This window comes from Muntiacus reevesi, chromosome 1 (genome assembly GCF_963930625.1).
Source record: "Muntiacus reevesi chromosome 1, mMunRee1.1, whole genome shotgun sequence".
NCBI lineage: Eukaryota > Metazoa > Chordata > Mammalia > Artiodactyla > Cervidae > Muntiacus > Muntiacus reevesi.
In genome coordinates, this window is record NC_089249.1 from 169,021,465 (window position 1) to 169,048,611 (window position 27,147).

The 27,147-nt window shown below is 38.1% G+C and overlaps 1 protein-coding gene, 1 non-coding gene and 1 pseudogene across 12 annotated transcripts; 1 reads left to right on the forward strand and 2 right to left on the reverse strand.

Annotated features, from left to right (window-relative positions):
* On the reverse strand, positions 1-26,740 carry ZMYM1 (zinc finger MYM-type containing 1). 11 transcript variants are annotated; one of them, XM_065916782.1, is made up of 11 exons: positions 26,498-26,653; positions 15,562-15,732; positions 14,399-14,471; positions 13,945-14,194; positions 9,111-9,285; positions 8,810-9,022; positions 6,707-6,860; positions 5,646-5,771; positions 5,436-5,473; positions 4,553-4,760; positions 1-661 (listed from the first exon to the last, which is right to left on the reverse strand). In XM_065916782.1, the coding sequence occupies exons 1-11, from the start codon at positions 26,525-26,527 to the stop codon at positions 588-590; spliced, it is 1,512 nt and encodes a 503-aa protein (XP_065772854.1). In that variant the 5' UTR covers positions 26,528-26,653; the 3' UTR covers positions 1-587. The 11 variants fall into 11 exon arrangements, with proteins under 11 accessions (XP_065772854.1, XP_065772808.1, XP_065772818.1 ...); XM_065916736.1 differs by lacking the exon at positions 1-661 and adding an exon at positions 17,991-18,389 and having other exon boundaries at positions 1,791-4,760; positions 15,562-15,744; XM_065916746.1 differs by lacking the exons at positions 1-661; positions 26,498-26,653 and adding an exon at positions 26,665-26,740 and having other exon boundaries at positions 1,791-4,760; positions 15,562-15,744.
* On the reverse strand, positions 10,011-10,117 carry LOC136156593 (U6 spliceosomal RNA). Its single transcript, XR_010661088.1, has one exon. It is a non-coding gene; the product is annotated as a U6 spliceosomal RNA (small nuclear RNA).
* Positions 18,392-18,949, forward strand: LOC136154544 (chromobox protein homolog 1 pseudogene; annotated as a pseudogene).
* Positions 26,741-27,147: the final 407 nt, after the last annotated feature.

Sequence of the window (27,147 nt, forward strand, 5' to 3'; positions counted from 1 at the left end):
AGGAAGTCAAACCCAGCCAATCTTAAAGGAAATCAGCCCTGAATACTCATTGGTAGGACTGATGCTGAAGCTCCAACACTTTGGCCACCTGATGTGAACAGCTGACTCATTGAAGATTCGGACACGACTTGGTAACTGAACAACGTAAGTGGCCTCAGCTCTTTCAAAGCCTCATCTTTTATCCTATGCAGCATACAAATATTCTTTTCTGTATTATCATCTATCTATTGGAGTTGCTAAGCAACCTCTTCTAATATTTTTGATTTCCACATGAGAAAGGTAAGCTTCACTGGAGTCAAGGCCTTATTTTATTCTCTGCTGGATCTCTGCCAGCTAGAAAAGTGTCTGGTGTATCATACATGCTGAAAAAATATTTGCTGGATGTACAAGTGTATATCACATACACAAAGGATCACTGCAGTATTATAAAAATACAGAATAAGATTATATGAAATGCCCATTTAAATAAGGGATGAACATGTATATTCATATAATGGAGTGGGGAAGGGGACAACAGAGGATGAGACTGGCATCATCCATTGGTTTGATGGCATCACTGATTCTGTGGACATGAGTTTGAGCAAACTCTAGGAGATGGTGAAGGATCGGAAGCCTGGCGCGCTGCAGTCCATGGATTGCACAGTCAGACAGGACTGAGCAACTGAACAAAAACAAATTCAGCAGTTAGAATGTATCAACTAGAAATCCATGTACAAATCTCAAACACTAAGTGAAAAAGGCAAACTGCAGAAAGATAAGTAGCATGTAACTCAAAGATTTATATAAAGTTTACAATCAGGCGGAGCAAGGCCATGTACTAAGTATAAAATCATACATGCATGGAACGGTGCATACCACGTGTGAAGACAGAAAAAGAGCTCCATCAGAATTATTTCAAAAAATAGTCATGCTCTCATAAAGCAGATTAGGAATTCCTACTGTCACCCAGCTATGTGTCAACCAAAACCACAACAAAATTTAGTTTTAATGTTTAAATGTGAGATTTCACAGAACTGGAAATTCAAATGAGATTCAATGTGATCCCTATCAAATTACCAATAGCATTTTTCACAGAACTAGAACAAAAAATTTCATAATTCATATGGAAACTAAAGACCTCGAATAGCTGAAGCAGTCTTGAGAAAGAAGAGTAGAGCTGGAGGAATCAACCTTCCTGACTTCAGATTACACTCAAAAGCTACAGTCATCAAGACAGTATGGTACTGGCACAAAAACAGAAATACAGACCAATGGAACAAGATACAAAGTCCAGAAATAAACCCATGCACCTATGGGTACCTTATTTTTGATAAAGAAGGCAAGAATATACAATGGGGCAAAGACAGCCTCTTCAATAAATGGCCTGGGAAAACTGAACAGCTATGTGTAAAAGAATGAAATTAGAACACTTCCTAACACCATACACAAAGATAAATTCAAAATGGATTAAAGATATAAATGTGAGACCAGAAACTATAAAACTCTTTTAAGTGAAAACAAAAAACTCCACTGAGATTTCATCTCCACAGAGATTAGTATCAGTCAGTTCAGTTCAGTTGTGTCTGATTCTTTGTGACCCCATGGACTGTAGGACACCAGACTTCCCTGTTCATCACTAACTTGCAGAGTTTACTCAAACTCATGTCCATCGAGTCGGTGATGCCATCCAACCACCTCATTCTCTGTCGTCCCCTTCCCCTCCTGCCTTCAGTCTTTGCCAGCATCAGGGTCTTTTCCAATGAGTCAGTTCTTCGTAACAGGTGGTCAACATATCATTGTTCAAATAACACTTTGCAATGATCAAAATGTTTATTAATACTTAATAAAGATTCGAGAAAACAGGCACTCTCACATTGTTGGTGGGACTCTAAGATTATACAATCCTTATAGAAAGCACTTTGCCAATATCTATGAAAAATAAAAATTTGCAAATCTTCTGACCTAGTAACTCCAGTTTAAAATTTTATTTTATAGCAACTCACTAATGTGCAACGGGACCTATGTACAAGGTTATTAAATGCAGCATTATCTGCAATTTAAATAGACTGGAAAGAAAATGTTTATCAGTAGGGACTGCTCCAATATATTATGGTACATCCATACAATTAAATCTTATGTGGTTATTAAAAGAAGACTCAAAAACTCTATGTACTGATATATGGAACACGAGAAAAATGTCATGTTAAATGAAAAAGGCAAGCTGAAGAACAGCGTGTACTGCACAGTACATTTACAACTAAATATCTCCAGAATGATATTTAAGAAACAGAGAATACTTGTGGGAGGGGGAAATGAGTATTTAAAAAGGGATGGAGCCTTTTCACTATGTATCATTCTATGTCATGAATTTTGAACCAAGTAAATGCTACATGTTCTGATGAAAAACCTTTTTTCTTAAAAAGACACACATTTGAAATAAAAACTGTAATATACAACAGAAACCAAAATTCTTTCAGGTGAATTCAAGTTAGCAAGTACTATATTTCTTTCACCTGAAGGATAAACTTTTCCACAATTCCACTGAGCCTTTCAGGTTCCATCAGTTTATCTACCAATTCCTGTTCAACAGCCATTAGGGCTAAGCCACTAAGCTTTTCTTGTCCGCTGGTACGACATAAATATGTTTTAAGACGAGACAGTGTAGAAAATGAGTTTTCAACACTTGCTGAAGTGACTGGCCAAGACAAAGCAATATATAATAGCTTTGATATGCAAGGAATATTACTGTGAAGACCATGCTGAATAAATAAATGGCCAAGATTGCTGAAGTTGATAAAATCATATTCCAGGACAAAGTTGAGCTTTGCATAGTGCCGATAAAATCTAAGTTCTGGGATGATGTCTGAGTCAAATTTATAAAATTCTTGGACATCTTTGGCTGTTGCTTCATTTAAGGGTTCATTCCATTTAAGTAACAGTTCTGAAATTTGCTTCATTTTATAATAATCAAACTCTAAAAAACACAATTTTAAATTTTGCAATACAGTATCCAAGCCTTGGTAATAAATATTAACTTTGTATTGTTCTTCTGTTGAGGTAGGAAAAGACATACTGTCTGAATTGCCAGGATCTATAGTTTTCTGAATTTTTCTTCTTTTCTGAAATGAAGGTCTTTCAACTTCAAAACCTTTACAGGTTATTTTTTGACATATTTCCTCTGCTCCATCCCAGATAGTTTTGAAATAAGTATCATTTCTTTCAGATGATAAACACTCCAAAATTGCTTCTATTTTTGAAGACAAAGAAAAAATGTCTATTGTTTCACTTTGAAACTCTTTGGAAAGAATTCCTGTAACACTTAGTATTCGATAAAGAAATTTCAAACAAAAGATAAATTCAAATTTGGAAACCAACGCCAACAAATCACTCAATTCATCAACTAAACTTGTGTTTGAAGAATGGTTTGATAGAACTTCCAGCGTTTCAATGATTTCGGGAAGACCCTCAATCACAGACAGTAATGTATTATCATGGGCTGTCCAACATGGTTGTGATGTGTGCTTCTTGCATGTTTTGTTTTGACTTAGGTTATAAATGTTTTGAAAATTTACCGACATTTCCCCATGAATAGTGCTGAACAAAGAACTGAGAGTATTTAGAGCACTTCGGAGCTCTTTTACTTCTTTACAAAACCTAATCACTGCTAAATCCAAACAATGTGTGTAACAATGCAGGTATAAAGCTCTTGGCTCTTCCTTCTTAAATTCTGCTGCAATTTTATTAAATTTTTCCCTCCAGTTACTGGTGCTATCATAGGCCTGGCCTCGTATTTTATTCAAATCAACTCCAATTTGCTGCAGGTAAGCTTTGATACTCCTGTGTAAGTTGGTCCCAGTTATCTCTTCAACATCTATAAAACCCAAAAATCTTTCTTTAATTAATACAGCCTTTGATGTTTTCTGTGGGTATCTTACACAAACTGAGAGCTGTCCTTTAGTGGCACTATCAGTTGTCTCATCACATATTACTGAAAAAGCTGAGGAGACATTGATCTCATTTACAATATCTTGTAATATTTCAGTCTTTATTATTTCAATAATATCATTTTGAATTTGTGTACTAGTATAGAAGTCAACTTGTGAATTCATAAGTCGAAATATTTCTTCTCCTTTATCTTTTGCTCGCATTTCTAACAATTCTAAAAAATTGCCTTTATTCACAGATGAAATAGACTGGTCATTTTCTCTTAAGAATAAACATTGTTTTCCAAGAAATAAAATATTTTCAATTATAAGCTTTAGGTACATTTTACTTCCTTCAATCTCTTTTGAATGATTAGATAAACTGTCATTAACAGCTTCATCACAAAATTGGTATTCTCTCCAAAACTGCAATGACTTTAAATGCATTTCACTTTTTTCATGCTTTCTGAATTTTTCCAGAGTTTTTTTCCAATTGGAAATTCCTTGCGCTGTAAGTGACTCTCTTCCATAGTTAAATTTTTTCTGGCAGAACAACTGGCATGAATAACAGAATATTACATCCTTTTTAATACTGTTTTCTAATCGTTGAAAATTTGAACACCAAGATTTTTTAATACTTCGTGATTTACCTTTAACTTTACGTATTTTGGATGTAAATTTTGAGTGACGTAGTCTGTCACTTTTTTTCATGGACTTCATATTGTTTGGAGCATCTTGGTTTATCATATGATCATTTTGTTCTTCTGTATCTAAGGCAACCGTATGCTGACTGACTACAGATGACGGTGGTGAAGGGCTAGGCTGTTGCACACTATTACTTGATTCACCGGGTGAAATCTTGGGAGAAAAAGACAACATTTGTTTAAACAGTTTTCAAACAGTCAATTAAAATAACAAACATATCCATTCTAGTAACACAAAATCAATGGGTAAGTTACAATATGAACTTCACTAGAGGGAAACATTAACAATTATTATAACTCGGAATTCTTATTAATAATTTCAGGTCAGACTTGAGATGTGGGAACCTGAATGTGAATACCAAAAGGTGTTTATTGCTCTATGTTTTTGAGCTCCAGGATCAAAACAGGAATGAATATGTTCAAATACACATATAATACGTTTAAAAAAGGAAAGCTTAAAAAAGAAGGCAGTTAGCAGGCTTCCCAGGTAGCTCAGTGGTAAAGAATCTGCTTGCCAATGTAGGAGACATGGGTTCAATCCCTGGTCCAGGAAGATCCCACAAGTCTCAGAGCAACTAAGCCTGTGTGCCACAACTACTGAGCCAGCGCTCTAGGGCCTGGGAACCACAACTACTGAACTGCATGTGCCTAGAGCCCGTACTCAACAAGAGAAGTCACCACAATGAGAAGCCCATGCACTGCAACTAGAGAGTAGCCCCCACTCATGGCAACTAGAGAAAAGCCCATGCAACAACAAAGACCCAGCATAGCCAAAAATAATTACCAAAAAAAAAAGGCAGTAGCAAAAACAATTAAAAATAAAACTTACATCCTCAATGACATTTGCTGTTACTGAAGAAACTGTACCTGTTAAAGCATAAATTCAAGATCTTATACCATAATCTATAAAATAGTATCACTAACTATAATTATTCATTTCATATTAGACAACTGAAAGGAAACTTAGGAGAAAGACAGATTCTATAATCAAGTATGGCAAAACAGTGTATATGTCAAATATCTTCACATCAATTTTTACCTTGTAATACATCAGAGTTCACAATGGGCAGGGCATCGTGAGTATCTGCCAATGACACTATATTGCTTATAACTGGAATTTCGTCTTTCTCTGGAGAAGGGAGAAGCGTTGAAGCATCACGTACCACTGAAACATTTATTGATAAAATTGAAAAGATTTCTTATAAACCAGGCAGAATCAACCAATCAGAAAGCACTGTTTAATAACAAGTATCTCAATGAATAACATAAATATCTAATACCTTTAAGTATTGCTGAGTATTGGAGTGCTTTTTATTAGGGCTTAAGGATAGCCAGGTTCTTTAGGATAACGTTAATACCAACATTAAACTGATAATTTACATTTTTCATATCTTTTACGTGTGCACAGTTTCTTAGTCCTTTTGTATTATTTGAAGTTTCAAGCAAATCTCTACTGTGAAATTACCCATAAAGAACACAAAAGAGATTCCTGTAGGATCTCCTAACGGGTATCATTTATAACTATTCCAGGATTCAACTTCAATATGAAGGAGTGAGGTTGGTGTCTAAGTATTGCAGAGATTTCTATAATAAGTCCATCTGCATGATGCATGTGCTCCAGGGGAATCGCTCATTCCACTGTCTATGAAATTAACACTGTTGGTCCTACATGAGGTTCTTTGGTAGAATACATAGTTGGTTCTGGATTATCTACCCCTTTCTATTAGTGAACATCACAGTATTTTCAAGTAGCTCTGCTTCATGTGAAAAATCTAACTTAGAACCTTGTTTTTATAAAGCAGGGCTAAGTAGAAGATTCTGTATTCTAATACAAGAATCTTTACAAGTAAATATTAAATCTTGTGATGAAGTGGTCTTCCTATCATGCAAAAACATTGGAAAATCTTTCTTTGAAACAAGTTTTAGACTGTTTTGACTTTTTTTCCCCTGCTTCCTCCTCACCCTCCCAGGCCTCAACTCCAGCCACTACCTGTTTTAAGTCAGCTTAATTTGGCAATGAATCAAAGTTATAAATTAAGGGAAAGCAGTAATATTGTTCAATAGTTACTAAATCTCTGATAACTGCTAAGCAAATAATACCTGTAGAAGATTCCATCTTAGCTTTACTGTAAGCAGAGAAACAATTAATAGAGCAGAAAAGCTCTGTCTTCCCCAAGTCATTGGTAGTCTCAATCATTTCATCTGAGGGCTTCAATGATTCACAAAGAACATATGAGAGTGTTTTGGCTGGTTTCTGTTAAGAGAGTAAAATAAAGTTCAGATTCCTGCTCTATGACATATACCCACTACCACTGCTTAATTGAAATATTATAATAACAACGAAGTCACATTTTTGCACTTTCTTAAAAACCAGAAAAAAGGCCCTTATAGGTTGTAATGACTAAAATGAAAGGAAACTGATTAATCTATTAGATAACTATTTGTATTATTTGTTAGGTATATTAATAGCAATAACAGCACATATGCAAGCAATGAAGTGGTCATAAAAGATGTTCTTCATCCCAGGAAATCAAAACCAACTTCATAAATGAACACAAGTCTTATAATTACAGATCCTTCCCCAATGCCAAGCTGGGCATCAACCAAGGAAAGCCTTCCACTGGTGCTAAGGAGGAGTCAGAAAAAAGCGCCTAACACACATTACAAAATGCTGTGGGAATCAGTTTTCTAGCCTAACTTCATGGTAAAAATTGCAAGCACATTCTAAGAAAGCTACATACAAGCAGCGAGAGGTACAGAACATAGTGCATTCTGTAAGCAGTTAAGTGTGCAAAGGAAAAGAATAGAAACTGAGAGGTTCACCACCTACTCTTTCTGGTGAAATGGTTAGGTAACACTAACAATGATGAAACAGTCTTAGTGGTACAAGATGCAAAGACAAATACAAATAATACAGATTTTCTGTGAAAGAATGTTGGCAAAGGAACAATGTAACAAAAAACAGTATAATTTTGAAAATTACTATTTTTGTCCCTTATCGGTATGAATTTTCATACTTTGAGAAATTAACAACTCACCAATATTTAATATTAACCAACAAATAGTGATATAATTAACATATTACTCATGTGGGAAAGTCAAGACTTAACCTAATTCTTGACTACAGTTCACTAACTATATGCATTTTCTCCATTATCAAAATCATACCAAAAACAAACAAACAAACAAAAAATACAATACCTTAAATGTAGCATGGCATTGTGTTAGATGTGCCTTTTAACTCATCTAGCCAAATCAGTCGTGCCCTATCACACAGGCTAAATAACTGAGTACTCAAATATAGGCTCTTAAAATGGGAAGTCTATTTACTGACTGTGAGGGGTAAAGAAAGAAAAGAAGGAATGGCATTAACTGCTTTCAGAGAAAGGGTTCTATGCTCTTTGTTCTCCCATTTGTGGTCCCAAGGTAGGATACTCTCATGGTGTGGGAATTCTGCCATAGAAAAGCTGTGGCTCCCAAATGACCTATTTGAATTGTGGCTTGTTGAGACTCATATTTTCAATTGCTTGCTTTTAAGGAAGAATTTACAGGCATAGAGTTGTATTTCAAAACAGTATCTGAATGCGTAAGACGTGCGATAGTCCACCTCATGAAAGGGACTCAGAATGCTAATTGTGTTATCTCAACCCAGCAGAGCAGGGCCAGCTTCTCTGCTCTCAGAGCCACACATCCAAGGCCACACATCCTCTATCAGAAATAGAGGGTTATTTCTCATTGGTTTACTGCCTACTAGGATTCCTGATTCAGAAAAAGCATGTGACATTCTTGATTCATCTTTCAGCCTTGCTTATGAGGTGTAAGAATTAAATATATGGAATTAAAAATAAAACACATTTCTGTGGTTGAGTCTTACTGACCAATAGACTATTGTTATTGTTGCTATCTAGTTTATAAATAAGCTTCCTTCTGCTTGCCTTTTCTTCAAGGTAAGGTGATCCCCCTGAGATTCTCCAGGAAAATCTCCATGCGTCTTTTATAATGAATTGTTGTGTAAGAAAGAACTATTCTTTCACCTCTTTCATTATCTTACCAACTAAAAATAATTCCAATGGTACTAACATCTATACCCCCGCATTCTCCTAAGGTGGAAACATTCACAAACCAACTAACAGAAGTCAACTGTCCATTTTTCACTAGAGTCTTATGCAATCAAATTCAAAATGAAGTAATCTTTATTCATACCTGCTTATGTGCTGTAATACTCTTTGAACTATTAAAGTATTGAGACTGTCCTTCCATTTGAAGTATATGAAACATACTAGAGCTAGTGGAACAGTAAGCTCCACAATTCTCACAACGGTTCATGATGAGGTTGTTAGCGGACTGAAATTTTGAAAAACAGGCATTACAGCAAAGACTATGTTTCACGCTCTGGTATTTTACTTCATACTGAATCTAGGATTAAAAAAAAGATCCAGTAAAAACTCTGATATTTAAGCAGAATAATCAGAATCCCTAAAGGTTAAGAAATATTGTAACTTACAGTAGTAGTCTTCTGACACATGCTGCACTTGGCTGAAACACTATTAGTACACATGGTAACAACTGGCTTTCTTTTTTCTTCATATGATGAAAGACAAGACTGACTGCAAAAGGTTTTGCTAGTGGTAGTATCTTCCAGCTGAATACTGATCACATCCTTTAGATTTAAAATGTCTCTAAAAAATAAACAACAAGGACACCATTAAGCTTTACCACAATTATTTTTTCTCTTCATAACCTAAATCACTCCCTTAAATAACTCTCTCCCCTTGTTTCATATACCTGAAGAACTATGAAATAGTAGAAACATAATCCTTGAAATAAGAAAATCTGAATTTGGTTTGATCCCGGGTTGGGGAACTAATAAGATCCCACATGCCACAGGGAAAGGCCAAAAAAAAAAAAAAAAAGCCAAAATAGAATTAAAAAAAGGAGTAAGAACTAAATAAATTACAAAAAAACAAAAGCAAGCAAAACCAAATCTGATTTTTAAAATACTGTAGAATGAAATGACAACATTTGGAAGTCTGTATACCTCAGGGAATCAGTATTTTCCAAATGATGATAGTATGCAGCAAAAATCATTTGCGGGTAAAAGAACCACTCTAAGTACAAACAGACTACTAAATTTTCAGGTGACAGTACAAAAAATTCACTGATATGGTTTCAGATTCCACATTACAACTAACATTTAAGAAACTACCACAATTCAAGTAGTGTCAAAAAACATTTACAACTATCTCAAAAGCTATTAAAACACTACTCCCTTTTCCAAATATTTATTTTTAAGGTCAGATTTTCTTTAGACTTCAACCAAAACAACATTCTGTAACAAGCTGAATGCAGAAGCAGATATTTATTTTTTTTTTAATTTTACTCTTTTTATTCTGCTCATTAATTAAAAAATATGGAACGCTTCACGAATTTGCGTGTCATCCTTGCGCAGGGGCCATGCTAATCTTCTCTGTATCGTTCCAATTTTAGTATATGTGCTGCCGAAGCGAGCACCAGAAGCAGATATTTAAACCCAGCCAGACAGTAAAGCAGTTTGCCATACTAATAAAACAATGCTCACTAAATTTTTTAAAAGGCTGTTTTCATTAAAAAAAAACTTATGTCAACATGCACTATTTATTGAGTTAATACTTAAAAATTCCTCAGTTAAAATTCTAACACAATATATGTATAGCTAGATGTAATTTACATAAAATAAAGATCTTTGGATCTTCAAAAACTGTTGAGTGTAAAGGGATCCAGAAACCAAAAAATCTGAGAACTGCTACTACAGGAAAAACCAAAATATCTGGCTACCTAGATCCTTCAGAATATCAATCTTTCAAGATAATAGTTTTCCAGATGAAATACTCCTGAAATCAACACTACTTAATACCCCAATATTAACACATTTTTAGTGTATAAATCCTCCTTGACTTATGACAGGGTTATGTCCAGATAAACCCATTTTAAACTGAAGATATCCTAAGTTGAAAATGTACATCTAACCTATAGAAAGTCAAAGCTTAGCCTAGTCTACTTTAAATTTGTTTAGAACACTTACCATAACAACCTACAGATGGGTAAAGTCATCCTACAAAAAGTCTTACTATAAAGTGATGAATATATCATATATCTTAATGAACATGGTACCAAAGGTGAAAGACCGGTTGTAACGGTACCCAATGGGTTTAAGTTTACGAGTTGCTTATCCTTGTGATCATGTGGCTGGCTGAAGCCGGGGCCCACTGCTGCTGCCCCCGCTGTGGGAGCAGCGTACTGCGTATTATTGTTCTAGCCCAGGGAGAGCAATATCCAAAATGTGAAGTAAGTTTCTACTGGATGCACACCGCTGTAGCGCCACTGCAAAGTAAAAAGTCATCAAGGAGAACCGGTGGAAGTTGAGGACTATCTGTACTATAAGCTTTCTGCCTCCTTAAACAGCACCAAAAGAGTAGGTCAATCTTCATTATCATAACACCAGTCATTTTATTGGTTTAAGCTGTAGCTCTAAATGTAGTATCTAAGTTGTGACAAAATTTTTTCTAGGATTCACTGTGTTCCTAACAGTGTTTAGGAATTGGGCATACCAAGATGAATATAATCTGGTCCCTAAGGTCCAGAGGTTCATAGTCTAACTGGAGCAATATCAATTCTTTAAGAACATTATTTTAAGATAAGTGTTTTGGGAGTTATGGACACTATGAAAACACAGACTATGGAACAATTATCTGGGTGGTGGGTGGGGGAAATGAGAGGAAGGAATGGTATGGGAACTGATAAAGGGTACAGATATCTGAGGCAGATCTTTCAGATAGTAAGAAATTAGGCAGAGGGGAAGGAAGGTAGAAGAAACTGCACTGGCAGAAGCATGAAGTCTAAAATGCTTACTGGCTTTTACTGCTACTAGCATACTAGATTGCTGGCTTCTAATATACTAAGGCCTTATTTAAAAAAAATAATAAACCGGGAATTTCCTGGCAGTCCAGTGGTTAGGACTCTGTGCTTTCACTGCCAAGGGTGAAGGGTCAAACCTTGGTCGGGAAACTAAGATCCTGCAAGACATGTTCAGTTCAGTCGCTCAGTCCTGTCCAACTCTTTGGAACCCCATGAACCGCAGCATGCCAGATCTCCCTGTCCATCACCAACTCCCAGAGTTTACCCAAACTCATATCCATTGAGTCAGTGATGCCATCCAACCATCTGATCCTCTGTCATCCCCTCTCCTCCTGCCCTTAATCTTTCCCAGCGTCAGGGTCTTTTCAAATGAGTCAGCTCTTTGCATCAGGTGGCCAAAGTATTGGAGTTTCAGTTTCAACATCAGTCCTTCCAATGAACACCCAAGACTGATCTCCTTTAGGTATGGCCAAATAAATAAATAAAGGGTCTCATCTTTCTAACATGATTTAAAATGTCACTTTCAAAGCTATCTTTCAATTGGCTCAGGAACCAGAATAAAAACTACATTGACTCTAACACAACACTGTAAATCAAAATCTTCAAAAAAAAAACCCCTACATTGACTCAAAACAGATTTTAAATCACTGCTATTAAAAAAACCTCATGGGTAACTGGTAATCAGCTAAAAATCCTGAGAACTACACATCAATACAAGATACTAATGAACGCAGACGAACGCAGAATAAAAAGTTCTAAAAAAAGTACACGTTATTCTGAACAATGGATGGCCTCTCCTAGCCTAAGCATCACTACCTTTCCTCCCAACCTATTAAGTATTTTGTATCAAAACATTTTTATTCCAAATAAAGTAAAACTTGTTTGCTCATATTGGATTTCTTTGCCTTAAAGAACAACTTACACACTAAATCTTTCCTGCTTTAGCCTTTTCAATCTGCCTGGGAGCTCTGCTGAAGATGTGTAAACGGATAAACTCCAAACACAGGAACATGATACCTTAACTTCTCAGGGCCTCAGTTTCCTCAAAACCAAAAGAAAATGTTTGAACAGGATGATCTCTAAGGTCCCTTCCAGTTTTATGATTCTGCAGAGAAAGAAAGCATGCTGAAGAGAACGCCATACAGCCCACAGCAAAAAAGAAAAAGAACATAAGTACAGTGTTAAAAGGTTTATAAAGCACAAGAGAAAAGGTAAGTGGAATTCTGGGGAGGAAGATGAAGCAAGGGCTAACTCCTGAAGCAGCAGCGGAATGAGAAGCTAAAGCAACCAATGTAAAGAGTTGGTGAGTTTGTTCAGAGAATACCGATAGTCAACATTTACTGGGTTATTATTACATGTCAGTATTGTTCTGACCACTTAAATGTATTATTGAATGATCATAATTCTATGTACATTTAACAAGACAGATGGGAATACTAAGTTCTCAACGTTGTTTGAACTTTGGCATGTATATGAATCACTTAGGGATAAACGCAGTTCTGATTAATAGGCCTGGGGAAACCTGAGATTCTACATTTCTAACAGGCTCCCAGATGACATTAATAAAGCCACTCAGGGATCACATATAGTAGCATAACGTGAACTAAGGAAGCAAGATTCAGATCGTGGCAATTTGATTCCAAAACAAGGTACTATTTGAAAGGCATTTAATCATATTCAGTGGCAAAACTGGTGGCTCATGTATTCTCTTGTTCTGAAACAAAGAACATTTAAAATGTTTAATACTAGCATTTAATGAGAAATAACAAACCAGAATTATAATACCATATGACTCTCAAAGCACTGAACCTTTATATATCTCAGTGTAGAGTTCAAAATTCTGTATGTTATGAAATCACTATTATGTCTTTTCTCCTTACCTAAATTGTCTCACATAAGTAAAAAAGTTAGCAAAAGAGACCCCAATAGTAGTTCACGGAAACCTTAAGACTACATACATACATCTATGTTTACTGAAGGCCATTAAATTTTTCAAAGGAAAATTATGAAACAACTTCACTTGCCACTACAAGAGAAGCATTATAAAACTTTACCCCTTGGAAGGTCAAAAAGTAACTTATTATGATTAATTTTTTAATAAGTTACTTCCCATACAGTTAAATGATAAAACAGAATAGACTCACAACAACCCCAATTGTAGAGAATTTCCAACGTAAAGAAGAGGAAAATAAGTTTCGAAAGTCACATTATTTAAAAGTGAAGAGAAACACAACTCCTACCGTTTCAATTTCTGCAATTCTCTTAATAAACACACACACAAAAACTACTTCTGAACAATCTATTACAGGAACTAAAAGCAGAAGCAGCTTCTTTACCCTAAACCAAGGTAATTACTTCAGAAAAATACAAAGAAAATTACAACCAACATTCTGATCAAGATCTATGTAGGGAAGTAAAAGAGGGCATAATTTAGAATTATATACTTTGAGCAGTTTGAACAAGTTCTCTTCGGAAGAGCTGGTGAACTGACAGATGAAATGTATTCAGTGATGCACGGTCTGGAGCAGAAAAGCTCAGTAGAACCTTTCCTCTGATAAGCAGTTTGTCCCTTTTGAAAAACTTTTTTACAACCAGAACAGGAAACCTGAACAGCTGTGGTTGAAACTGAAGGAAGCATCTTATTCATGCCAGATGACGCCAGAGAAAGCTGAATGCCTGTAGTCATCTGAGAAGCTATAAATACAAAACAGGAAGGAAAAAAATTAGTATTTATATAAAATTAAGTATGCATTCTTTCACTATCTTTTAGAGGTTACTTCTCCTGGACTTGAAACACAAAACAATCAATGCACTATTCAAGGGGATTCTAAAAAAGTAGAATAAACTGGCCATCATATTGGTTAGAAGAAATATGATTAACTTAAGTAATTCTATTACCACTGTCTGAAAACGCAGAGTTTATTTTCAGGTCATTCTCCTGAGTTTTGGGCTGTTGGGCTTGACAGTACTCCTAAAAAAAAAAAAAAAGAGTTGAAAATAATGAAAACAATCAATAGAAAATGATATATTATGCTCAAGTCTGTTCAGTGAATTGTATTATTGCACTGAACCATGGTATATAAGTAAACACTCCCCTTCTGGTGACTTCTGGCTGGTAACACCCACTAATTATTGCAGTATTTTCTACTGTACCTAGATACGACTTTATAAATTTTTGTTAACATAGTCCCTCAGCAGCTACTACAAAAAGAGGGGAGACATACTCAATAATGGTACTTGTTTCCCCTTCTTGTTCTGATCACTAACAGCTAACTGTCTTCATAAAGACCTTAAACATAAAAATTCTTAGACTGGGCTGAATGAGTCTTACAAAGCAGGATTTTTTCAGAGCATCAGGCAATCAACCTAAACTTGCTCCATGTCTTTGAATGTTCAAGGACTGAAGAAGTAACAGGTGTTTCTTAGGTGGACAATATTAATATTGGCCATTGTCACCCAATGGGAGTCATACCCTTTACTTGGTACTAATTTATTTCATGTTATTTCTAAACAGAATACTAGAAGTAAATTTAAAATGAAATTGCTTTTCATTGTAAATTTCAGCATGTTCATTTATAAACAATCTAAGGAAATTGAGCCCTGCTTATAGCTTGATCTAATTTATCCTTTATGGGTTCTTTAGCAGTTGATAAGTCTAAAAAAGTTTAAGGATAAAAATGAATCTAATCTGGATAAAAATTCTAAGTACTTAAAATGTACTAAACAATTATATTACTTAATAGAGAGAGTAGCACAAAAGCATAACTAGTTATTTGTATTGTTTCAAGTTAAGAAAAATGAAAACAAATATGTGCTAACCTCAAATATACCCATTATATCCTAAGCAATCTTTTTTATTAAACCCAGTACCCACATCCAAACAGTTAACCTTTCTCTCACATTCTTGCACATGCTTATTATGGCACTTAACCACATATTCTACATTACTTGGTCAACAGCTTTGGGGAAGGAATTAAGAGTTTTAACCAATAAACTAGCATTTGCATACCTAAAATTTATAATTAAATGCTACTATGGAAAACAGAAGGTAAAATGCTTACCTGAGTATTGTTGGGCTCTACTTTAATCTCATCTAGCCTCTTCACCTGTGTATCCACCGCCTTGTCACATCCATCACTTGTTGGTGATTCTTTCATCTTAGCGTCTGATGCAAAGAAATCCTCTAGTTCCAAACTAATGGGTTTTTTCCTTTGGAAACAGTTTCCAGATTCCTAAATCATGAACTGAGGAAGAGTCTGATTTTTAAGAGCCCCTTCAAATACAGTAATTTTCTGGAGGCACAAAAGTTTCTTTCACAGTACCTTTCCTTCATCCACTACTCCGCAATATAGTTTTGCTTTTTACACTTCTCCAGTAAATAAACTTCTATGCCTTCTTCTGGCATAAAGACTAGTCTTCTCTACTTCTATTCCCTCAGGCCCCCCATCCCCCTGATTATTGGTTCCTCTCATGCTCAGTCACTTCAGTCATGTCCGAAGTCTTTGCGATCCCATGGACTGTAGCCTGCTAGGCTCCTCTGTCCATAGGATTTCCCAGGCAAGAATACTGGAGTGGGTTGCCATTTCCTCCTCCAGGGGGTCTTCCCAACCCAGGGATCAACCCTGTGTCTCCCAGTTCCTTTCACAGAAGCATTTAAATACATTAAAAAAAAAAAAAAAATCCAGTTTCTAAAGCTACTGCCTTCCTTCTGACCAATTCTTCTCTTGTCTTTGAAATTCTTTCCTTCCTTGATTCTTATAACTCTAAGACCTATTTCTCCTCCAACCTTTTTTTTACTTCACCTGCTTCTAAATATCTGTGTTCCTCTAAGCACAATTCCTCAGGACTCTTCTCACTTGCTCATGGGTACAATCCAGGATTCAAGTATCATCCATATGCTCTTTTCCCCCTTTATGCCTGAGCTCTAGCCCAGGTAACCAACTACTTATTAAATATCTCCACTTGAATGTTCCAGGCATTCCTCAAATTCAAGAGACTTAAAACTACATTCCTGGGCTTCCCTGGTGGGTCAGTGGTTAAGAAATCTGCCTTGCAATGCAAGGGACACCAGTTTGATCCCTGGTCCAGGAAGATTCCACATGCTGAGGAGCAACTAAGTCTGTGTGCCACAACTACTAAGCCCATGAACTGCAACTACTGAAGCCTGCATGCTGCAACAGGAGCAGCCCCGAAATGAAGTGAGAAGCCCTTGCACACACAACAAAGAGCAGCGCCCCTTCTTCACCACTGGAGAAAGCCCGCATGAAGCAATGAAGACCCACCACAGCGCCCCCCAAAAACAAACTTAATTCTCGTGTTATCCCCACAAACTTGCTTTATACATGCTGTCTTTCTTGGGAAATGGCTTTATGGTATATACCCCATTTTCCAGACCAGAAATCTAGGGATAGCCATAAACTCTTTTCCCAAAGTCCTCACATCTAATCACCAAATTGGATCAAATAATTATGTCTTCAATCTATTTTCTCATTACACTTAATGCTGCCTCCACCTCCTATCAATTCCTTTTTGGTAAATAGTGTTAAGAAGAAACAACAAGCCCAAGATGGACTTATTTGTGCTAAGTCCCATCAAGACTTAATACCTAACTGAACTGCAGTTTCAAACTCTCCAAACAGTGAAATTTTAAGCCAGTCAGTTAATTTCTTGGTCAGCACTAATGAGGTAATCTGCCCAAAACTTTGTCTGAACTAGTCTACTCTTTTAGCTTCCTTATCCTACCCTCTTCCTGCCTATAAAACCTTCCATCTTGTATAGCTCCTTGAATACCCTGTTATTCACTAGATGGCATATTATCAGATTTATGAATGAAACTGATTAGATATTCAAATTTATTGGGTTGAATTCTTTTTTTTTTAACAGTAGCTAATATCCAAAATCAAAATATAAGATTGCTGTGCATTTAGCTTAAAAAAGAACTCCATTTTATAACTTTTGAGGAACTACAGGAGTCTTTTGATTCTGCAAAGCAGACAGATTAGAGTTCCTGGAGAAAGAGAACTACATATGGCTTTCTTGACTTAAGAGAACCATTTTGGCCTAAACCATTTTGTGATCTAAGCCTGACTTCAATGCTTGTCCTTTAGCAGGTCTTAGTAATTAATGATCTTGCTGGTGGTAGCTGCTCAGTCATGTCTGACTCTCTGCAACTCCATGGACTGTAGCCCACCAGGCTTCTCTGTCTGTGGAATACTCTAGGGAAGAACACTGGAGTGGGTACCCATTCTTCCTATGGACTGTAGCCCGCCAGGCTTCTGTCCATGGGATTTCCCAGGAAAGGATTCTGGAGTGGGTTGCCATGCCCTTCTCCAGGGGATCTTCCCAACCCAAGGCTCAAACCCACATCTCTTATGTCTCCTGCATTGGCAGGCGGGTTCTTTACCACAAGTGCCACTTGAGGGAATGCTGAAACAAGCGAGAAACAACACTGCCACAGAGCGGGGGTCCTGGTTCCTCCAGGGAACAGTACCTTTGAGGTCCACAGGAATTAAGGCTCCCTCCCAGTTGGAGGGTGGGAAGATGATGTTGACCCTCCAGACTTCAATCAACTAAACCTTGGGCTCTGTCGGCCTTTGTTCCAATTCTATGTTGAATTCTTCTCTGTTCAAGCTCCTTCGTAAATATGTATGTACCCTCAGTTTAAAGAAGAAGAGCTTTTGTTCGTCTGAGGGGAGGTCCGTTGCAGGGGCCTGCGGTACGCCGCTTCAGTGAGGGGGCTTGACAGTGGTCACCCGACTTGTTGCTTTTCTGGTCGCCACTCCCCCGGCCGGCCGGACAAGACCTGCCAGTAGCGCGGCACCGATTCCTCTCGGGTTTGTGGGCGCTGCTCTGAGCAGCGTCATCCTTTATACCAGAAAGCTGGCGGGCACTATGGGGAAAAAACAAAACAAGAAGAAAGTGGAGGAGGTGCTAGAAGAAGAGGAGGAAGAGTATGTGGTGGAGAAAGTCCTAGACCGCTGAGTGGCGAAGGGCAAAGTGGAGTACCTGCTGAAGTGGAAGGGGTTCTCAGATGAGGATAACACAAGGGAACCAGAAGAGAACCTGGATTGCCCTGACCTCATTGCTGAGTTTCTGCAGTCAGAGAAAACAGCACACGAGACAGATAAATCAGAGGGAGGCAAGCGCAAAGCTGATTCTGATTCGGAAGATAAGGGGGAGGAAAGCAAACCAAAGAAGAAGAAAGAAGAGTTAGAAAAGCCGAGAGGCTTTGCCCGGGGTTTGGAACCAGAGCGGATTATTGGAGCCAGGGACTCCAGTGCAGAACTCATGTTCCTGATGAAATGGAAGAACTCTGATGAGGCTGACCTGCTTCCTGCCGAGGAAGCCAATGTCAAGTGCCCGCAGGTTGTCATATCCTTCTATGAGGAAAGACTGACGTGGCATTCTTACCCCTCAGAGGATGATGACAAAAAAGATGTTAAGAATTAACTTTCTCGAATACCAGCCCCTGTCACATCTGACTGTGGGTTTCAGGTGGGGAGAGAAGGAGTTCTCCTCGTCTTGACACCATAAAGGTGGCGTGGGAAGATGTCCTTTGGAGAGCCAGTACAGTTTCTGTGCCCAACAGCAGCCCGAGTGCTTTAAAGCCGTTCCATGCTGTATAGTTTGCACACACATCCCCGTGGAGGCGAAGGAGGGTCAGTGTTTCAAGGCAACCCGTTCTGAACTTTGCTTAGAAAAAAAAAAAAAACAAAACCCAAGGGCCTTCTATGGAAGGACAAAATGCAGAATGGGATGTGGGAGAGCAAGTGATACTGTAAATCTTCAAAGAGCATCTCCACAACCCACACAGCCTTCTTCCCGATAGTGTTAACTCTGCATTTTTACAGAATAGCATGTGTGTAGTTTTTGGCAATTACTGGTGTATTATTTGGGGTAGGTGGTAAAGAAGGGAGATGGGTTAGGATCATTTTTGTTAAAATTTGGGGAAATGGTGAAACAAAAGAAAAAACAACTAATGATTGGGTTCTGTGTTCAGAATATTGTACCCTTTCAAAAAATGTCACTGGCAACCTAAATGAGGACTGTGAGAGACTGTTTAAAAGCTGTGAATGCCTGAAACTTAAAAGCCAAGGTATTCCCTGCCTGAGCTTAATGCTGTTCCCAACAGAGGACTTAAGAAGCTGCCAAGCTGCCACTTGGGGGATGGAAACTGGTTGAGGAGGAAAAGTCTTACTGGAGTGTGGACACAGGCAGATCATTCTGTCTCAGAGGTGATACTTATGAAACTGACAAGAAGACCCTTTCTTTTCCTATTGTGAAATTAACAATATCAGCTTCTCCATCCAAGCCACTGGTGAAGTATTTAGGGAAGGGCAGAGAGTGCTATAGGAGGTAAGTGAGTAGGGAAAGACAAGGGTCGGTGCTCACAGGGTGGAAAACTCTTGGAGCCTCTGTTTTCTGAACTTTGAAACCACTGGTGGCAGGGTTCAGTCACTGACAGCACAAGTTCAAGAGCTGAATGATTTCAAAAGCCCTGGACTCAGGAGAAGGTTTAATTTTCATACTGGGGCAGTGGTTCACTTTAAAACAAAACAAATTTTTTAATTCTAAGAATTAACTAAAATTCAAAACACTGTCTTCAGTCATAAGATCCATCAGTTGTTGACATCATCTTGACCTGCATCTAGAACGCCACTGTAATTTTTAGGCATGTGATAGGTTTTTGTGAAAACTTTTGTTTAAATGTAAACTTCATATCAACACTGTCAGTTTTTTGTCTTAATAAAACTATATAGATTTATAATCAAAAAAATAAAAAATAAAGAAGAAGAAGGAAGTGGCAACCCACTCCAGCATTATTGCCTGGAAAATCCCATGGACGGAGGAGGCTACAGTCCATGGGGTCGCAAAGAGTTGGTCACGACTGAGTGACTTCTCCTTCTTTCTTTCACTTTAAAACTTTCCCAGTTTTGCTGCTGGGGAGACAATGCTTTGGGTAAGATCCCCAGTGTTCTCCTTACTTGCTGCATGAATATGTGCTCAGTCTCATCTGATTCTTTGCTACCCCATGGACTGTAGCCTGCCGGGCTTTTCTGTCCATGGGATTTCCCAGGCAAGAATACTAGAGTGGGTTGCCCTTTCCTTCTCCAGGGGATCTTCCCAACCCAGGGATCAAACTTCCATCTCCTGCACTGGCAGGTGGATTCTTTACCACTGAGCCACTCAGGAAGTAAGTAATAACAAATATTTCCTTCTTGCAATATTTGGCATGGTTGTGTCTATTGGCTTGACAACCACCAAGAGGTAAACCCAGTTTTCAGGCAACAATTGTTCAGTCCCAAGGCCTCTACTTTCAAGGACAGACTGGTTCCTTGCATTCTCCTTCTTTCCTTGCCTGCTAAGTAGCTTCAGTCGTGTCCAACTCTTTGCCACTCTATAGACTGTAGCCTGCCAGGCTCCCTTGTCCATGGGATTCTCCAGGCAAGAATACTGGAGTGGGTAGCCATGCCCTCTGCCAGGGGATCTTCCTGATCCAGGAATTGAACCTGTATCTCTCTCTCTTTTTGAACCTGCATCTCTTACATTTCCTGCGTTGGCAGGCGGTTCTTGGCCTTTTCCATTTCTCTTGCAGCTGCCACCTCCAATTCTAAATCCTCTGGAACTCTTTCCCTTCCTAATCTTCACTGTAGAGGACAGGTCTCCTGGATTCCTTTTCTTATACCAACTCCATGAGAAAAGGAAACTCTTTTTGCTTTACAAATAATGATTATGGAGGGCAGGAGATAAGCAAAACAGATATGGTTAAGTTAAAGTTCTTACTGAAGTAATTCCAGGTCTATGGTTTTATACTGAGTTAGTATGTTGAAAATCCCCAAATTCTGTCACTGTCTTTTATTTTTGAGGTTGGAGCTCAACCACCAACCTCATCCTGATCTTTAACTCAGCTTTCACTGTAATCTCCTAGCTCTAGGCAGAAAATTAAATAAGGCCTCACTGTGAAGTGCAATAAAAACTCATACAAGGCTCTGCTCAGTCCATTTGAGCATTATATACAATCAGTAAACTAAAACTTGCTGGAAGTTAACTACTAGATTGTAGATCCCACTTCACTTGAAAGTAAATATGCTATATTAATTTTAAAGATCAATTAAAAATAGAATATCGAGGAATTCCTTCAAACATGTCAGTCATCACACAGGCAAAGAATAGAAAGTACCTTGAAAATGTAACTAATCTAAAATATATTTGAGACAGAAGAAAATGGTACATTAACACTTCCTTAGCTACTAAAAAAACAAAAAGAGCAAGACATATGTGAATAACAAATTCATTACTTCCTTTCTCAATAAGATGAACAAAGGAATAACAAGTCCTAGAGACCTCTTTTTAACATAATCCCATCCATCTTCCCAAACTGGAGCTAAACCACATATACACTGGAGACTATTAATAGTCACAGAATAAATGTGGTGCATCTTCCTGCTAGTTAATTAAAAAAAAAATTAATTTAAACCAAAGAGGGATAGATTATGAAGCAGAAAACTCACATTATTTTAAAAGGAAAGCATGAGTATCAGAAAGAGTAAAAAGGACTTCCCTGGTGGTGCAACAGATAAGAATCCACCTGCCAAAGGAGGGAACATGGGTTCAATCCCTGGTCTGGGAAGATTCCACATACCAAGGAACAATGGGGCCCGTGAGCTGAAACTACTGAGCCTGTGTGCTGCAAAAAGAGAAGTCACCGCAAAGAGAAGGCTGTGCACCACAACAAAAGGGCAGACCCCACTTACCACAACTAGAGAAACTCTGGGTGAAGCAACCAAGACCCAGTGCCGCCAAAAGTTAAAAACAAATAAATAAAATTACATTAAAAAAAATCCCATTTGATACAATGTCAACCCCTTCACAAAACTCTAAGGAATAAATTTAACCAAGGAAGTGAAAGACCTATACACTGAAAACTACATAACACTGATAAAAGAAATTGATTATGGTTCAAAGAAATGGAAAGATATCTCATGATCTTAGATTTGAAGAATACTGTTAAAATGGCCATACTACCTAAAGCAAACTATAAATTTAATGTAATCCCTATGAAAATACCCATGACACTTTTCACAGAACTAGAACAAATAATCTTAAAATTTATACAGAACCATAAACACAAAAAACAACATTGGAAGCATAGTACTTCCAGACTTTGGACTACATTACAAAGCTACAGTGATCAAAACAGCACTGTACTGGCACAAAAACACACACATAGCTCAGTGGAACAGAACAACCACACACATATGGCACACACACACTCCTATGGCAAAGCAGGTAAGAAAACACAGTGGAGAAAAGACAGTCTTTCCAGTGAGTGGTGTCAGGAAAGCTAGACAGCTATGTGTTAACAAGAGAAATTAGAACATTCCCTCACTCCATGTACAAAAGTAAACTCAAAATGGTTTAAAAACCTAATTATAAGATGCCATAAAACTCCTAGAAGGGAACACAGGCAAAACATCTTGGACATAAATCATAGAAATATTTTCTTAGATCAGTCTCCCAAGGCCAAAAAAAAAAGCAAAAATAAACAAATGGGACCTAATCAAACTAAAGAACTTTTGAACAGCAAAGGGATTAATAAAATGAAAAGAAAACATACAGAATGAGAGAAAATATTTGCAAATGATGGCTTAATTTCCAAAATATACAAACAGCTCATACAATTCAATATAAAAAAACACCAAATAACCCAATTAAAAAATGGGCAGAAGATTTAGTCATTTCTCCAAAGAAGTCAAATAGATGGTCAATAGGCACATAGAAAGATGTTTAACATTATTAGAGAAATGCAAATCAAAACTACAAAGAGATATCAGCTCATTGCAGTCAGAAAGGTTATCATCAAAAAGTGTAGAAATAATTCTTTCATACATAAAACAAGGATTTACTTTATATATAGCACAGTAAACATATATACAGCCAATATCCTATAGTAATCTATAATGGAAAATAATATGTTATGGAAATATACATATTTCCATATGTGTGTATACATATATCTATAAATATATAACTGAATCACTCTGGTATACACCTGAAATTAACACAATACTGTGTCAACCTCAATGAAACAAACAAAAATCCATGAGACTGCAAAGAATTTGCAAGATATTAGAAGTTACTTCCAGATACATAAACAGACCTCCAGAGGTAATGTATATACTTCCCTCCTGGAAATGACAATACTGCATATATAAACCTGTTGATGAAAAATGAAACAACTGTCAGTCTAAGAGAGAGGATTTTATTTGAGCCAACCTGAGGATTATAAACTGGAAAGTCCTTCAGAAAGCACTGAGGACGGTTTCATCTGTTAGGAGATGAAGGCACCATCACGTTCATTTTCAAGACAAAGGATCATATGTCAAAATAACATACTGACACTTTACATAAAGGTCATCAAAGATACAAAGTCTATATAAGCATGTAGAAAGTGAGCAGTAAGTCACCATGACTCCTCAATGAGTTTGGAAAGAACGCTAATCTTTTAGGAAATTCCACTGCTGCTGCTGCTGCTGCTGCTAAGTCACTTCAGTCGTGTCCGACTCTGTGTGACCCCATAGACAGCAGCCACCAGGCTCCCCGGTCCCTGGGATTCTCCAGGCAAGAACACTGGAGTGGGTTGCCATTTCCTTCTCCATGCATGAAAGTGAAAAGTGAAAGTGAAGTCGCTCAGTCGTGTCCAACTCTTCAGGACCCCATGGACTGTAGCCCACCAGGCTCCTCCATCCATGGGATTTTCCAGGCAAGAGTACTGGAGTGGGTTGCCATTTCCTTCTCCATTTCATTGCTGGGGGGGGGGGGGGAATAATTGGCATTATAATAATATTATTGCCCATTATATATATTGGCATTATAATTAATGCCAGAAAGCATTCCCATTTTTGAGGAGGTCTGGTTAATGTATAATGCAGATGAACACTACACACTAAAGGGGGAGAGAGGAGGCCCAAAGAGACACGAGATAATTCTATGCTTAAATTTTTTCTTTCCTTAAGATATAAACTTCATCAAACGTGATGCTTCAAACTGAGTCACTTTAATCTTTTCATTCCTCCCGCTATACTTCTGCTGTTACTCTTCTACTTGCAAAGTCATTTTTGCCTATTCAAATTCTATTCAGCTTCTAAACTAACTCAGCTCTGGATTTCATCAAATTGGAGAGAATTAAAAACAAGATATGCCTAGACAAGATAAATAGATAGGCCTATCAGAATAGCTTCTAGCATGCTAAAGCCCTGCCACCGGCAACAATTATAAAATTAAGACTACCCCTGAGGACACTCTCCAGGATAAAGCAGTCTTATCTCTTAGGAATTGTGGCCTTTACTTCTAGGGTTTGGCCCCCCCTACTCCAGAATCTCAACTGAAAGTCCACATCTTTACCAAGTCCCCTATACCTTAACTGGGCTTAAATTTCAAGTGCTCCTAGCTTTGCAAAGCTACTATAATCCATTTTTAGGTGTTTATCCTCCTAACTGCTGTTTTCTGCTAAGTTTTTTTGAGTCTTGCTTTGTAGATGTGCAGTTCAGGAGATAGTTAAAAAGTGGAAAGTCAAAGTGTTAGTTTGTGCTCAGTGCTGTCCAACTCTTTGCGACCCCATGGTTTGTCCACAGAATTCTCCAGGCAAGAGTATTGGAGTGGGTAGCCATTCACTTCTCCAGGGGATCTTCCCAACCCAGCGACTGAACCCAGGTCTCCTGCATTGCAGTCAGATTCTTTACCATCTGAGCTACCAGGGATACCCAAAGAGTGGAGGAGGGGATCTTTGTCTGAAAATTTGGGGGCTTATGTCTCAGAGGTTCTTTCCTCCAAGATTGTACCACTTGAGTTTCAACTACTTAGGCAACCCAAAATTCCTCTCTAACTCACTATGCTATAAGAAGATACTGTTTGAGATAAAATGCAAGAGTGCTAGAGGAAGGAAATAAGGTTAGAAGAGCAGATGTGAGTCATATCAGGAAAGTACTTGAATACAAAAACCTTGCACTTAAGCTTTTGGGGTTCAGCAACTATTTCATTCATAGTTCTTTTAAGTAAACATTTACTTTAAAAAAAAAAAAACACCTAATAAAATCCTAAGATACACTCAACTGTGTCACACACCAAATGTTAGGTATTTTGGAGACCTCCAAAGCATTAATTTGTGCTAAATTACAGAGACCTATAGAAAATAATTTTTCCATCCAGGTGAATACAGTTGATGTATCACTAATAAAGAAGATTATAGCTTTGGACCTATCCTCTTTGGGTTCTGAACTGTGTATTTTGCTCACAGAAAATCCTAGACGGAAATTCACTATTTAGCAAAGCAATCTACTCCTCTAAGTAATACTCTTGATTTAAGACTAAGATTTTAGATGGGCAAAGTGCTGAGTCCTGATTCCATCAAGTCTAACTGTAATATATTTCGTGCTATACATTTTGCGGGCGTCTTGTCATATATTTGTGATGAGAAATACAAGCTATCGTCAGATGTTATTAGTGATTCAATCCTTAGAGAACTCTCCACTTGCCTACTTTTGAGCTTTCGGTTCAGTTTAATTGAAAAATATCAGGCTGTAACCTGAGAAGGTTCAAAACGTAACCATCCATGAAACCAAGTTACTTTCAATCTTGTACACTAAAGCAAAATACTGAAATAAAATGATGAAGAATGCACCTTCATCTAATTCCAATTTCAAATCCGAAATTCTTATAATTTGAAAATCTCTCTTAGCAAACATCCCGTGTGCAACTCTATTTGCAATAAGGAGTGTCAAGATTTTTTAAGTTTGAAAAAATAATTGCCTTAACGAGGGAGAGCCACAGGTGTGATCTCATGATATGTTTTAGAAACGGAGAACGCAGAGAGACACCCAAGGCTGAAAAGGAGTTACGGCGTAGGGGTAGTAGGCGGCGAGAAACGCGGAGAGTGGGGGCAAATACGCCCCGACTCTGAGGGCAAGGAGACGACAAACACTAGTCAGGGGGACTGACCCTGAATTCTCGATCCCCACACGGCGGCATCCACAGGCAAGGCTGGGTTCCTAGAACCCCGGCTCTCCCGGACACTTCATCCTCCCTCTGACAGGCGAAACTCTCCGCTCGCCTCTGGTAAAGCACATGAATAAAGATCGACGCCACAACCGCTTAAGTAGGCTTACTAATTTCTTTCAGGAACGCCCGCCACGCGAGGTTTCTAAAAGCAGTTTCGACGCAGAACGGTCGCGTAGCCCCGCCCCTTTCCCGTCGTGCACGGCGGCCGAGCTTGCGCAGTGCATCCGGCCAGGCTCGGCCCCTTGAAAAGAAGGCCTTGGGCGTGGAAAGGGGGCGGGGCGTGGAAAGGGGGCGGGGCGTGGCGGGGCGTGGCGTGGCGTGGCGGGGCGGGGGCGGCAGCGGCAGGCGGGGCGTTTAGGTTTCCTGAATTTGAGTGATGGCTCTATAAGCAGTTTGTGTAAATCCTACTGTCTTCGTCCTAGACATCCTCTTGCAATGCAGGAGACCCCGGTTCGATTCTTGGGTCGGGAAGATCCCCTGGAGAAGGGATAGGCTACCCACTCCAGTATTCTTGGGCTTCCCTGTGGCTCAGCTGGTAAAGAATCCGCCTGCAATGCGAGAGACCTGGGTTTGATCCCTGAGTTGGGAAT

Bases quoted from the DNA above. Each gene is read 5' to 3' on its own strand.
- ZMYM1 (XM_065916728.1), bottom strand. From the start codon at position 26,527: ATGCCGCCGTGTGGGGATCGAGAATTCAGG. The intron at 15,733-26,497 runs GTCAGTCCCCCT...TTCATGATTTAG, and splicing joins GTGGGGATCGAGAATTCAGG to GAATCTGGAAACTGTTTCCA. The intron at 14,472-15,561 runs GTAAGCATTTTA...TTTTTTTTTTAG, and splicing joins TAGAGCCCAACAATACTCAG to GAGTACTGTCAAGCCCAACA.